At 38.0% G+C, this 15,966-nt stretch overlaps 1 protein-coding gene across 5 annotated transcripts in view; it reads right to left on the bottom strand.

The window, feature by feature from the left end:
- Positions 1–15,966, bottom strand: part of rnf220a (ring finger protein 220a) — a 160,133-nt gene that overhangs the window by 87,402 nt on the left and 56,765 nt on the right. The window contains exon 2 of one of the 5 annotated variants that reach the window (XM_017420857.3): positions 3,420–5,975. The exons of the other annotated variants lie outside the window; for them this stretch is intronic. Within the exon in view, the coding sequence (XP_017276346.1) occupies positions 3,420–3,495 (76 nt within the window). The 5' untranslated portion in view covers positions 3,496–5,975. The remainder of the gene's footprint in view (positions 1–3,419; positions 5,976–15,966) is intronic. 5 annotated transcript variants of the gene reach the window in all.

Below are 15,966 nucleotides of genomic sequence, written 5' to 3'. Positions count from 1 at the left end.
GTTTATTCATCAAGGGCCTCAAAACACCATCTGTACATTGACACTAATACGAAGTCCACATAAAGTCAAGTACAAAATATTATTTGACCTGATTTACAACATTATTGGTTTTTGATACTTTCTCTAATAATTTCTATATTGTTGTAACCATGACACACTGTTTCTAGTGAAAGCAATAAGGTTCCTGTTCAATAACTCAACACTACTCCAGATACCTTCTTCTCTGTTTATACAAAAATACAGTCTATATTTTTTTTACAAAGTGCTCAAATACTCATGCTGAACCACTGAATAGCAAGAACTCCCCAGTTAACATCTTAGCAAAATATAAAAAAAGAACATTCTTATATTGGCTAAAGATCATCCAAGTGTTTTTCTCATTTTAAACATTTGCAATTTCCTTTCATGTATTACTTTTTTCAGTCCTCAATCAAAATGTAATGGTGAGACAGATCTTGTACAACTGGTAAAAAACATTTCATTGTTATCTTAGTTTCTAGGCTACAAAGTGATATGTCCCATGCACAAAATAAGCTAAGCTATCTAAAAATACTCAGAGAAGTATGGAGAATGCCTAAGAAGCAACAATATAGAAGCATGTCTAGCTTGATGTAAAAGACTGAGCGCAATGACTGCAACTTCAGAGGCTAATGCTTATCTCAGTGCCTGAATCTGAATACTACACATGAACAATGATATTTCATTATTTTTAAGAAAATACGTTTTTGTGCCTAAAGCTGTCAAATGCACCGTCAAATTTTTTTCTACACTCTGACACATATTGCTTGAATTTTATTATTTTGCATTTGTCTTTAACATTACAATCATCAGAATAAATGAAGACCTACCTGTCAACATGTGACTATACTACATCCATGCTTCCAACATATGCACCTTTTATGTAGCCAATTACATTTATACATACATTAATACACATAACTTCATCCATATTCACACAAGCAGAGGTGCCCTCCCCTGTTTGACACACAGACATTACAGGGCAACCATGAACCATTATGATATATGAAGAAAGACAACAAAGCAAAGTGTCTTTAAGGCCAAACTGGTCATTATCTTCCTCTCAATAGACCTATAAAGGAAAGGAGGGTATTTAAAGAGTTGGGACTTTTATGGTTGTAGATGTAGTTAAACTTTCACATGAGCTTCAGCTGACTTTATGTTATGTCTTTGTTATTCTGTTATGAGAAAGTCTAGACACTGAGGCAGAAATGACTGAATGCTACAGGTTGCTGCTGGGTGAGTCAGAAATACAAACTGCCAGCTTGTGTTTGAATTGAAGTCCAAGAGCACAGAGGTGTCTGATAGGAAACAAACCATCTTTTGGAGAAACAGCTTTTAAGAAAGGCCAAAGATTGAATATAAGACACTGATTGAATACCAAACGGTAGATAATGATATCAGTATTTCTCGCTGGAAACGGGAACCATCTATCAAAGTCAGAGTTGAGGAGAATGCCTCTTCACTCTTCAGTATAAGTCTTTGACAGGAACAACATGGTAATGCATAACGATTGCTTAAATATGATTATCGTCCAAGGGGGTAAAAATGGCCATCTATTTTCAGCAAGTATGAGATGGTTTGAGTGTTTGTAACACAGTCTAGGCACTTGTACAAACCAGCTTTAGAAAGAGACATTTATGCTTCACGTGAACACACACACACATTATACATGCATACACTAGGCTAACTAAATATTGCCATAAGTGACTATTAAGTTGATTCTAAGCAGTTACAGTATATTTTGTGTAATGTATGTAAAATAATCCCATTCTTCACATCAATCAACAATAAGTGATCACAAATTGTTGAAAATCCTAATATGAACACTTATCAAAAACTATTGTTAAAAGCAATGACATGAAAATTTGGAACTATGCTTATTTAAAATTCTGTCAAGAGTTAGTTAAAAATATTGCTACAATGTTTTAGCATATGAAACTAACTAGTTTCTCCAAGGACTATATTTTACATTTTTAAATGTCCTGATTAATGAGTTTTGGGTTTACTAATAGTCACAATATTTAACTTTGAGAATAGTTTGAAAAACCATTTATTTTTCCTCCTGCTAACACTCAGTAGTTCCACAGGGTTTTAAAAAATTAACAAATAAATACATTTCCAGCAATTTCAAACAAGTTATGCTACCACTCATACTACTACTACTACTAAAGATAATAATAAGTTGTATTGTAAGTGCTTTACACTTATATAGTGCCTTTTTTCACTTTTCCTTCACATTGTTTCTCATTCATCCTTTTACACACACACTCACATCTATTGCATTCAGTTACATATTTTACATTCTGTATACAGCACCTTTTGGGGTTCTCACTCATACACTAAAAGCATATCAGGGACAGTGGGGAGTTCGATATCTTGCCGAAAGATGTTTCAGCACTCTGCAAAGATAGGAGATGAAACCCCCTATCTTCCAACTGGAAGGTGACCTCCACACCTTTGCAGTGTCATGGGTCATTTTTACCTGAAATTAATGTTTTAAGTACATCAAGTAGCATGAAGATGCAGAACATAATGGCAGGCAGGTCTATTTGACAATTTGAAAAGACATTTGGTTAAAAATCTTGCAAAAAGTAGCAATCTTGTTGATGAAAGGTTTAAACTGGACAATTATTATAATGAGTATCGAAACAGATTTAAATGACAGCTAACTGGTAGCAATCTGAAAACACCTTGTTATTGAACACTAAATTTCCTACATACTTTTTCAGTATTGTCTCATGGGTAGCTAAAGAGCTCCTGAGGCAAAACTACTAAACTGCAACAGTTCCATTCCGACTAAATATTTAATAAGTGCCATTTATTTTCAGCCAGGTTGTGCCTCCATCTAACAAAGCACTGGCATGTGTGCATGCATGTGTTTCTGTGACCTTAAAATAAAGTATTAAAGAAGAGGATTGGCTCTGTTCCTCTTTATGTTTGTCACTCAAACACCTTCTGGGTTCATTTTTTTTTCGCCACACTGGAATTTTTATTATAGTGGGGGTATATGCAAAAACCATATGCCCGGTTTAGTGAATGCCAAGGCATTTTTGATAATGATTGCAAAAATGATGATGTGTGCAAGAGGGGGAAACCCAGAAAGTGGTGTGCTTTGCACGGCTCATTGTGTAGCATTTTGAATCAAGTGTAAAGGTGCAATCCAAAAATCTGTTTTACCATATTATGCTGTTGTATGTAAAGTCCATGTGTTCCATTAATTTTATAGAAATATGCATTTAGCGAAAAAGGTGCCAGACCTTTTCTGGCATGAACTATTTAGGAACATAAAGTTATAGATTTCAACTTGGATTAATCTGAAATGTTGTGTATGGGTGCAAAGTCTTGTTACATTTTTGGACTGAAAAAAGGCAGAGGGGGGAAAAAAAGAAAGGACTTACCTGCATGGAGAAGCCAAAAGGAGAGCGAACAAGGCACATGGAAATCAAAGACAAAGCAAAACAAAGTTAGGAGCATTACTCAGCGACATATGGCCTGCATTTCCACATTCAGCCTTTCTGAAACCATGTAATGATTTTAATATGAAAAGAGAATTACTTCACGGCACCGCAAGATGACCATAAATCCTAAGTCACATTATTCCCAACCACAGCAATTACGACAACAGCATGCATGTCAACAGTTACGTATGCATGTATCTTGTGCTGCATATTGGAGTGTGTGGAGGTTTTTCTTTTTTATGCAAACCCGTCAGCAGCACACAAAAAACCTTGTTAAATTCAAGTTGGGAACAGACGTACTCTCCACGAGACCGCAGCACCCCCCCCTTCTTACTGTGGTGTAAACACAGATTGTTAGGTTAGGGGTTAAAAGTGTTGTGCTTAGATTCTCTCAGCACTAATCTGATTTCTCCTCTCTTTGCGCGTCTATATTTATTTGGTTTTGTCAACACTCACGTTTCCCTCTCTCCTTCTGTCTCTCTGTCTCTCTCTCCCTCTCCTCTCGCCAGCGTATTGATTGTTGCTAATGGATTGGCTCTGATTCCGGAGACGTCTAACATGCTTTCCTATCCTCTTATTTTCACCCGGGGAAATCAATGAGGAAAGGCCTGCAAATTTAGACAGGATCAGGTTTTAAGGAATCTACAGTGAGCCGCAGCACATCAAGGTGTGAGAGGGGAGGGAGACAGGGAGCGTGTAAGTGTGTGTAGGGGAGCTCTTAGCAGCAAACATTGTGGGTTTGTGGCACAAAAATACAAGTGTGTGCAAAACATATGCAGCCAACTATTTGGTATTTTTTTAAAATGTCAAAAGTTTCTTTTTCATATAAATCTATTTTTTTGGTCTTTTACCCTGGCATGAGTATTACAGTAAAACTCAATGTCATTAATTTTTCATCTTTTTCATCCTCATCCTAATATGTCACAGCTTATGTTAATGGGTCATCAGCAAATTCTGTTTTCTTTTTTTTGCTTTGTTTTGTTTTTTCATACTGTTTTATGTTAGACAGTGTTTCACAACTTTTTTTGGATTGAAAAGTTTTGCTTTGATTTTTACCTGTAATCCACTGTATCATAAAAGTAAATATGTAGTAATGCTAAAAAAAATCAAATTAAAATGGCATTCCTCACGTACCAAAGTTTAAAACAAAGATTATGTGTCATTTGTTGGTACTTGGAGTGTGTGTTGAGAATGAGTACCACAACAACTTTTAGCTAAATTTACTAAGCATGAATCACATTGACTCAAAAAGGTAATCAGCCATAACTGTGCATCCAAAGATAACTTTTTGAGTGTTTTATTAAAATCTGACCTCTGGTTCCTGAGATATTTTGCTAACAGCCAGACAAACAAACACACAGGCACAGGCAATTACCTGATTACCCACAAAACCTACACATAAACAAATTATAACATCTTGAACTTGTGCAAATGTAAATATCTACCATCATCTTGTGTCTTTTTTTTCAAATCCAGTTTTACTTCTGATCAATGAGGATGATTCATACCCTTTTCTTTTCTTTTCTTTTTTCTTTTTTTTTCAGTAGAACACTTAAGGTCTGCTGTAAAACACTCTAATTTGAATCCATAGTGGAGTGCACAGGTGTTAAAAATTTATGCCAGCTGTAATAATTTAATTTAATCTAGGTATAATTTTAGTCAGGATCCTATGATCATTTGTGGATTGAATTTTATGTTGTTCGGTTAAGTTACTAAAATCTTTCTTTTAGTACATAGGTAGCCTACATATTGTTCATGGGACTCCATGTTCCTCTGACAGCTGGTTATATTAATAATCCAACAATATAAGTAAGACATTTTAATCAGCCTATTAAAATGCAGATTTTTATACTGAGTAGATTGAGTCAGTGTTAGACGTCCTACTTTTAAAACAAACTTATTTACACTCATAGCAACTTTTTCTTTTACACTCTTTAGCACTTTTTAAATATTTTGCTTGCTTATTTCCTTCCTTTCTTGGCATTATGTTTTTCTTTGTTCACTGTGTAACCAAAACTGCTGATGGACCTGCACAAACAAAGTCACACATAACCAGGGATGGACATGGACAGAGACAGAGGTCCCCCTTTTGCTGCTCAAACAATGGATGATGCTGGGTTAAATCTGAGAAGGTAATCAATGACCAGTGAGGAGTGTGACTTTTTTTGTGTGCAAGTGTGGGACATGCCGGGCGCAGAGGGGCCTAGCAGGTCTGAAACTCTATCCCGGGACCAGATCATTTATAAATGGGAGAATATTGATGACTTTCGTGTGTGTGTGTGTGTGTGTGTGTGTGTGTGTGTGTGTGTGTGTGTGCATGAAGGGTGAAGATTGCTCCTAAGTGTGTGTGTGTGTAGGTGGGAAGATATCAATGTGCTCTCAGCCTCTTCACACAGCAAAGCAAATTGAAGAAGTTGTCAGGAGTCACAACACTTGGGGCCAGTCAGGGGACGAAGACAGCTGCAGGCAGGATGGCGCTGACCTGATGTGGAAGTTCTGGGGCATGATTAAATGCAAAAAACACAAATAATTGTAACTAAAATATTAGCACTACATTTGGAAAACCATGTAAAGTGACTGTGATGGGTGTAAAAGTCACTAAAGTATGTTTGTGGCATGTTTAGATAAGGTGAAAGGTTTAACTGGAAGGGTTTCTCAAAAGTGCAAAATCTGCATAAACAGAAGTTCAACCAGCAAAAAAATCAGTCGTCTTAATGCGATAGTTCAGACCTTTTACAGTGGGGTTCTGTGGATACATTATGAACAATCAATATCTTACCTGTTGTAGATAGCTTTTTGAACAAGTTCCGCTTGGAGATTTGGAACTGAAGTCTGAAAGAGTTGATGAGCTACTCTAAGCAGGGCCAAGACCAAAGTGGATTTTCACCATTTTTTAACAACCCCAACCACAAATGTATGATAGCTGTTCATACCATTTTATAAACCTGTACGTCCCTGTCAAGCTTACATTTCAGTTTAGTGCTGTATTTCTATTAGCAAACATGTTGCTTCAGTGTTTGAAAGCATAAAATCCAAGGAAAAACATTGTTATTAGCTTGTATTGTTAAACAGTTACCCTGGTTACTGAGCACAGTGTCAGCAAAGTCTACAGATATTCTGAGTTGCAACTGGAACATGGTTAAGTTGAATGGGGATATAATTTCCCAAGTTTGAGTTGCGAATCCTGAGGCAAATAGAATGCAGCATCTACAACAGGTAAGATATTTATTGTTCATAACCTTTCCACAGAGTCCTAATCCAAAAGATCTATGCTATCCCTTTTTAATGAAGTGATTTTTCATTGAGGGGATGAAGGATCCAGGGGTGTTTCTCTGAGTTTCTCTGACAAAACTCATCCCTGTCCTGATTCAATGCCTTATCCCCCCCAACTTTTCCCCTCACCGCCCCCCAAACACTTTCACTCTCTCTCACACACCAGCAGAGTGGCTGCCGCTTTGTGTCCTTACACAAACATTCCCACAGAAAAGGGGCAGAAAACTATTTACCCCCTTTTACTCTCTAACCTCTTACCCCCTCCTCTCTCCCCCCTCAGATTTTGTATTGGGGTAGAATAGAGTATCCTACCTCACTTGACCCCTCCTCCCTGTTTTTCCTCCCCCAGTCTCACTCTCTCTCACACACACACACATACACATTAGCATGCGCACAAATCCAAACCGAACCCACTCGGTCTACAGCTGTACACGAGGTGACAAATTGGGATCTTTGTCTGCTTAAAGGGAGGTGGAGGAACCCCTACTTTGCACACACACTAACGCACACATACACACATTGAGCCATCCACTTCTATTGTGGGCAAGTTCCATTGCGCAGCAGACAATGGGAATTGCCCCCAATGTTTAAAAGGAGAAATATGGTGCTGCCTTTGTGGGAGGTAGAGAGCTTCAGTTCATTGAGGGACTGATATAGAGACAGACAGATTAACAGGGAGAAAGACAGAGAGTGCATAAGATGGAGAAACTGAGTGAAAGAAGAAGAAGGGAGGGAACGATGGATCAGCCGTTCATGTGGAATGGCAGGAAATTAAAGTATAAAAAAATCAAAGCACAAAGCGTCAGTTTCAAGGAATTGTGGTTGTATACGGAAAGCAAGAGTTTAAAATACAACCTTGTGATAATTACTTTTAATTAAACAAAAATCGCTGCCATCAGAGCCTTGAAAAGGAAAATTACGTAAATGTGAGGGAAGGGGTAAAGATGACAGGAATTCGAAGGGTTTTTTTTCTCAGCTTCTGTGGCAGATTTGGTTGCAAACGAGTCTCGACAAACCTCATAAAAATGCCCAGAATAGACCCAGCGTCTCACCACACCGATTATTACACTGCTAGTTTCTCAGAAAAGCACACATCACAACACAGTACCACTACTAATAATGGAGTTCATATTATTAGACCTTTCAGCCACATTTACAGTCTGTGCAACTTTATCTCACTACTTGTTTTTTTGTTTTGCTTTTTTAAACATGAAGTTAAAGTGATAGTTCATACAACTTAAAGTGGGGTTTGGTTAGGAAGTTATAAACAATTAATATCTTACCCACTGTAAATTACTTTTTGACCAATCTCAGTGACAGAACTGAGGAGCTAATGGACCAAAGTGGGTTGCTGCTGACGCTAGTCTCCAGAATTTCAAGGCAGTTCAGGCAAGTAATATTTTATAAACCTTTACATTGAAGTCAGTTTTCCATTGAAGAACTATTTATGAAACTAGAGTGGATAGGAGCTGCAGCTAGCTTATTATTTAATAATAATAATAGTATTTGCACAAACTACAGTCAACTGAAGTTGTTTTAAGGTGGTAAAAATTACTCTGAATGTTGGTCCACTTGGAGTAGCAATTATTCGCTCGTCAACATGGTTCAAGGAGAGCCAATTGTCTTCTTAGAACAACTCCAATTTTGTTAGTAGTTCACATAAATGTTATTTTAGAAACTTTTATACCACCCTCAGATTTGCATTACAAGGTTATTCTGGCAGGATTTTTATATTTCTGCAGATAATCTTAGTGCTTGCAGCTGCTGCCACTGTTGGTGCTTGGAAATGATCAGTAAATTCCTTAAACTTGTGTACTATGTAATTCATAATGGTTCTGGTGTAAATATTTAATAAAGAGCATTCACATTAACTAATGTGAAATTTTAAAAATCTAAGCTGTTTTAAGACAGCAGAAACACTGGATTGCCTGGCATCTGATCTCGTCAGACTTAAACTCATTTCATCAAACAGATTTTGTTTATAAGAGCTATCTACAACAGGTAAGACATATATTTGTCATAAACTTTCCAGAAAACCCTACTTCAAAATGACCAAACTATATGTTTAATTCTATTATTTATTTACTTACTTATTTATTTGCTTTTATTTTACTTTTAGCCAAAAAAAAAACAGGCCTATTTGCTCTCTTAAGGGTTAGATATTAAGATTACAACCATTCTTATGTATAAATGTATGTGTGAACTACTTGAAATTTAAACTTTATTTATGACTTTTTGGGAATATATATATATATATATATATTTTTTTTTTTTCAAAAGCACAATGAAAATTACTGTGGGCGCTAGAATGAGATATTGAGAAGATATGAAACAGGATTGGTGTTAGTCACTAAAACTCCTGTTACTCAACACACACACACACACACACACACACACATACGAAGCCCATACTTGGTCAGCAGAGGTGGGCTGACCCTGAGGGTGAAAGAGCTAAGCGTTTGACAGACTCCACCTCTTAACTTGTTAACTTGCTAATTAGACCTCACAGTCACTTCATGGGCCTGAACAATAGACTGCTGGCTGAGCGATGATCAGGCTGTGATGCACACACACACACACACACATACACACACATTCTAACCCTAAAAGCTAACAACCCCCCATACACGCTCAACTGATGTGACCACCTGCCCCCTCTCGCACTCCAAAGGACAGTGTGTGTGTTTGACTTTGTTCAAGTGTGTATGTGTGTGTATGTGGTCATGGGAGTCTTGATGATCTGAGATCTGGTGGTTATGTGTGGGGTCTTGTTGCCACGGGAACAGCGAAAAAGAGGTAGGTCTGATATATAGGGTGAAGGATGTTGTCCCCCCTCTCTTTACTTCTATATGTCTTTTGCTCTGTGTCTCCTTTACACACACAAAACTAAAGCCCCCCAAAAAAGAAGTAGGGCGAATGTGTGTGTGGGAGTGTGTGTCTGCGTGTGTGGTGTTTGCCCAGTGGTCTCCAGATCGGGGCTAAATGGGGTTAAACATCTATCCATGTTAGAGTCCCGTTCTTTGAGTTCTGTCATTAGCCTGCAGCTTAGAGAGCTATTACTGACACAGCTGCTGCTGCTCACTGGGTAAACACACACATGAACACACATACACACCCGCATACACTCTGTGGTATAGCAAGCTGTCCACAGGGGACTGTGTGCACTGTCTGTTTGTGGAACAACGTTGCCAAATATCACAAGACTAAAACAATGAATGTCCAACTTGGCATCCAGTTGTCATTTTTGTTCATGCGAGTATGGGTATGTATAAGAGTGTGTGTTGGTGTGTGTACACATGCATAAAAGGACAGCGTTGTTCAGCCAAGCCATCAGGAGGTTTGCTTTGACCTAATGTGAAGCAAAAGTGCAATTAAATAATTGAGATATACAAAATGTTTTGACAACTTCAATAGTTTGCCAGTGCAAATTAACTTTTTCTTTTACACTTTCGTCTTGGATATAAGAAGCATATGTGAAATTTACTGATAATAAAACATGTTAGCTACAGCTCCACTTTATAGTAGTAGAAGACAAACATCAGATTTTATGGAAAGTTGTTTAAAAACTAGATATGTTTGCTTATATTTTGCTTATATTTTATAATATAGTTATATAAACACACAGAGGTCCTTATGATCAATGTTATTATTACTAGATTCAATGCAGATTAGTTAATTTATGTGGGATTTTGTTTAACATTTAGTATCATGGTGAAATACTAAATTTTGCCACTCAGACTGAAGATGTTCTGACCAAGCGTGCACTGAAAAGCTCTGTCAGTGACAGACTGCCGCATCCTAAATGTATCACGGTGTTTTATCACAGGTTATTTCTCCAAGCAGCACTCAGACTAGAATAAGCACTGCTTTGACCTGACCACATAAAACCAACAAACTGTACTATTTTACAAAAACTATTTTTATCTGAAATGTCTGGCTTCAAGTGTAGCATTTATCTGGTCTAATATAGATGTTCCTTTTTTCCATAAATGGCAAGCAGTTATGTAATTGCATATCTGTTTGTTTGTTTGTCTGTTTGCAAAAGTTCTCAAGAACGGCTGTAAGGATTTCATTCAAACTCTCACAAAGTAGTTAATGGATGCATATCTACTGATTAACCACTAGAGTCAACTTGATTATAGATAGCTGTCACAACTAATTAAACCAAATACAAAAATAGCATTAATGCAGTCATTTTTACATATGTAGAGCTAAAATCTGGTGTAGTAGTAGACAAAAGTAATCCCCAACACAGACTCTAAGTGATAATAGATCACACAACATCTTTGTTTAAAACTTTGGAATTTGTTAGCGAAATATCTACTGAACCACTGGATGGATTTTAATGAAACTCTCAAAATATAATTACTGACTACATGTTTACATATGATTACCATTTTAAGTAAACTCAATAAAGAATGGCTGCCACGGCTAATTTAACAGAAACATGCATATAAGTTAGTCAGTTTTACAGATATTGAGCTAAAATTTGATTTAGAAGGAGCTAAGAGTTATCTCCAACACATACTCCAAGCATAAACAGACCATATACCATATAGGATCTTTGTTGAGCCTAAATTAAAAACCTTTCTTAATTTGGCCAATCTCTTGACTGCATTGAACATTTTGAATTTGTAACTGAGAAACAAATTAATAAAGAAATATTTATTCTTCTGTGCTGTACATCTAGTTGCTTTCCAGGTTCTTAGAGGATAAAGAATCAGCTTACTGTACAAAACTAAAATTTTGTTTTCTTTGTGGAAACTTAAAACAAGTTTGTCAAATCATAAGAGTGGATCTCTAAAACAACAACAACAAAACATAATAGTGACAGGTAGGACAGTATAAACAGTTGAAAGCACCAAACTAACTGTGCACCCATGCAGCTTCAGATGAAAGAACGTACAAACATTTACTGGAAATAAATCGATTAAAACAAGCTGCCCAGTTGAGCTGGCCTCTCGCGAGGTGATTGTAGCTCCCTTTGGCCTCGTGGCATCTGGAAACACCGTGGGGAGTCTGTGTGTTAAATAAATGACTGGGGAGTTTAGCCCATGTGCTAACCATGTTAAAATAACATGAACGGTGCAGGCCCTGCCGGGCAGCGCTCAAGCCTAACATGAGGCTCTTCCTCTGGGTCTCCTCCCCTGGGTGAAGCCCAGGCTCCACCTGGGGCCTTGTATATTTTTCCCTGGCTGCCTCTTTATTTTCCCTCAGCTGAAACCAGTCAGATCAAAGGAGGCCTTAACCTTCTGTCCCCTTGTTCCCTCATCCAGACCTACACAGTCTTCTTTTTTTAGAACCACCAAGGCTGAGCAGAGAGGAACGAATTCCACAGAAGGTGTGAAAAGTTTGACCATTCATCGGAAATATCTGGCCCTTCCTCGCCCGGCTTGGAGTTTATTACTATAGAGAACAGAAGAAGAAGAAGAAACATGAAAAGGGAATTAAAAGAAACAGAGAGAGGAAAAACAGGCCAGGCTTTTTGTTGTTTTCAGTCAAAGAAACAAAAATCTTAATTCAGCGGTAACGGTGTCTTTGCTAAAGAGCATGGCTTCAAATTTGAGATCATTTGTGCAAAACTGTTCTGTTTAGGAAAAAAAAATATGTCTTGAATGCCACATCATATAAATATGCACAAGTTCAAGATGCAAGGTGGCCCGAGTGTGTGCATGTATGTCCTTATTGTGCCCCAGCAGAGCTGTAGAAGCAGACAGTAGCACTTTTTTATTTACAGAGCTCTTCATCAAAGCTTTAAACCCCCCCATGATGTTGCTTGTCTTTTGTTTCATACCCTCTTTAGTGTGTGTGTGAGTGTGGGTGCGTGCGTCTGTGTGTGTGGCTGCCAAGCTAACGAGGCACAAGGCATTGTTACAGGGGCTCACTCCAACTGCACCATGAGCAAGCCATTACACCAATAAGCCGCCATCATTTCCAAAGAATCCAATTAAATTTCGGTCTTAGACTTTGCACAGATTTTCTCCATTGAGATTGTGCAAAAGCACACACACACAGGCGCATGCACACATTAGACAATCACACAAAATGTTTCAGCCTGGGCACAGTCATCTTTCCCTCTGTTTCCCTCATTTAAGAACAGAATGAACCAACCATCCAGCTGTTCATGTACAGGAGATCTCCATATTTGCCATGAAGAACCTGCTTGACTGTGTCTCTCCGTTTCTAAATCTTCTGGATGGTGTTGATCATGCACACTTTCTTTCTTCTGAAGTATTCAATATCTTTTTTTTTTTGTTCTGTTTTACATTTTTCCTTCCTCCAGCTTGCCTGTTTCTCCCCTCTTCTATCCCTCCCTGCTTTACTCTTCACCAGTTCTGGTTGGCATCTGTTAAGCTGCTAAAAAGAAAGCGCGTCTGCATGCACGTGTGTGTGTGTGCTTACGCGGGTGTGTGTATGTATGCAGTGGTCTTGCTGGGTTGGATTTGAACAAGCCCATGCCTGTTCTGCCCCGGTGGCCTATGAAATGAGAAAGGCAGCCACTGTGCTGCAGACCTCCACTGATAAATCTGCCAGGGTTACCCCTCTATGTGTTCTTCTGCATGGGCTTGTATGTGTGTGTGTGTGAGTGTCACAGTGCTGTGTTTGCATACATGCAAGCGTGCATGCATGTAATGTGCGTGTATGTGTGAGTAGCAATCATCTGTGTTTGCATCTTCAGCTCTGTGACGCTAGAATAGAGATTCGAAGAGATTTGATTTCACATGTGTCGGCGAGTGTGTCTGTATGTGCCATGTGGTGTAATCTCCAGTTATTCCCTTAAACGGATGACATTAAAACATCACTGAGTCGATTCTTTCACAGACATTTTTTTCTCCTTTTTGTCATTTCTCCTTTTTTTGTTTTATCTCTGCACACATATTCGTCTTGGGAGAATTAGAGGTCATGTTACCAATCTATGGAGCACTCAAAGGCGAAGTAAAGAGAAGTACGAGACACAGTCTGACAGTGAGAGAGGAGGGGTAAACCAAGAGGGCTCAAAGCCTGGGGTTACTTTGCTTATGACAGGGGGGTCAGATATTGAAGAGATGAAGTCAATACAACACACCATTTAGCAGACACATTTATCTCAAGAAAGAAAGAAAGGCTGCAGTGTTTTGGATGACCACATGAGACTGGCTATTTAAACTGAATTTTGGGTTTCTTTGCAAGTGCACATTGTAGAGGTCTGCAGCTATTTGAAGTGCTTCTAGTGCAGCTTTGGGCAAGAATATCATAAGATATTTATCACAATAGCCTTGTAATGCAAAACCGATGGCTTTTAAAGTTGATAAAATAACATTAGCAAAAAGGTAGAAAGAAACTTAGAGATTAGAATTCTTTCAAATTAGCAACATTTACTCTTGGTTGTGGCCTCATGTGCTTGATTCAAATCTTTCAGTTTTCAATTTTTAAAGGGAGTCAAATAACATGAAGCTCAATATATTTTAACCATGTTATTTTAAGATGGTCATTCCTATAGTTTTTACAGTATTTGTTCTAAAATGTCTATATTAATCATTCAACTCTGCTCTGATTTCTTTTTAATTAGCCTAAAAGACAAATAAAAAAAAAGAAAAGGAAACTAATTTCCTTTGATTCACTGACCAAAAAGGGAAGTATATTCTGTAGTCCATTCTGTGAAGGATATTGCATGCAGACATTTCATCTTTTCACGGTATGCTGTACTGTATGTACCTGCTGTTGATATAAAGGAGCTCTTAAAGTGTGCAACTGTTACAGTGTTTTCACATCACTGCTGCATGAGGAATTCTACAACCATCCTGACTTTCACCAAGGGGCTCGTTCAGCAAAGCAAATATTGTCACACACAGACACACACACGCACACCCAAAACACACCTATGTAGTCACACATCTACACAAACTCATAATTCATGCACAGAGGCATAGAGCACATCTTTAGTGCATCTACACACACACAACTATGATGATGGGAGTCGTTGAGGTGTTTTATACGAGCAAAGGCCTGTTCCTTGCCTGCCGTATTTTACCTCTTCAGAGTGCGTGTATGTGTGTGAATGTGTAAAAAAACAGCCTGATACATTATCTTCCAGCCATGACAGCTGTAATTGTGGAGCACATTAAAATGGGTGCAGGGTGACACCTCTAACCACCTTCTATTAAGAAACACACACAGTCAACACACTAACCCTCCCCTCCTGATCTTTCTCTCTATATAACACACACAAGCACACACACACACACAGAAAGGTGGCTTCATTGTGGTCAAACAAGAAAATGAGCAACTCCAAGCCCGTCAAAGCTGAGTGCTTTAAGAAGAGCCAGTATGGCTAATGTGTACATGTTGATGTGTTGATTATATGTGTCAAACATGTCCTCAGTGGACAGGTCTGTCTGAGATGAAAAGAGAAGTCTTTTACATGAGAGAAAGAACAAATAGAAAAATTAAAAAAAGAAGCAGATCTGCCAACATTCTTTGTAATGTTGTTCAACCTGCTAGCTTTTTCTTTTCTAATTGTTATCTGATGAAATACTTATAGATAAGAAACAAATAAACCTACAGATGAAGAGACCCACTGACAGACTTATTTTTGGTCTCACTTTGTGGAAATTCACTACTTAAATTAAAAGCACCCACAAGTAACCATTGTTAGTAAAGTTCTGGTTTCATGCTTCCACCTAAGTTTGGTGATGATCTTGCATTTATAAAACTGAAACTGCGTTTTAAATTTTCTCTGTTTTTGTTAGAGTTTTAAATTCTTAAGCTTAAAGCTTAAACTCTGACTTCTGAGTACAAATAGAACACACCATTAGAGGATTTTTTTAAGCATAAATCTAAACTCTGATTGTCTCGATGGGATTAGAAGGAAAGCCGTTTTACTTGTTGGCACCTCCTGCTGTGTTGTTCAAAATTTATATTTTGATTCTCGAGCACCACTTTTTTCCTCTAGTCTTTCTCATTTGTCTGTAAACAGACTCAGCACACAGAGACACACATAGGTGCCATCAATACGGCACAAATGTGTGCAACCGATAAGCCAAACTCACAGCTTTGATTGTGAGCAAAGGCAAGGGCAGTGTGCCTTTTATAGATCCTCCTTCTCCTCTGTTCTCACTAAATCTCTTTACCTTCCAAGATCACACACACACACATACACACACACACACAGAAACCTTTACACTGCAGGAATGCATGCATAGAAAGATTTAACATGGACAAGTGGGCACTTGGT

This window comes from Kryptolebias marmoratus, linkage group LG20, assembly GCF_001649575.2.
Source record: "Kryptolebias marmoratus isolate JLee-2015 linkage group LG20, ASM164957v2, whole genome shotgun sequence".
Taxonomy (NCBI): Eukaryota; Metazoa; Chordata; class Actinopteri; order Cyprinodontiformes; family Rivulidae; genus Kryptolebias; species Kryptolebias marmoratus.
The sequence above is the reverse complement of the archived record's forward strand: the minus strand, read 5'-3'. Positions and strand labels throughout refer to the sequence as shown.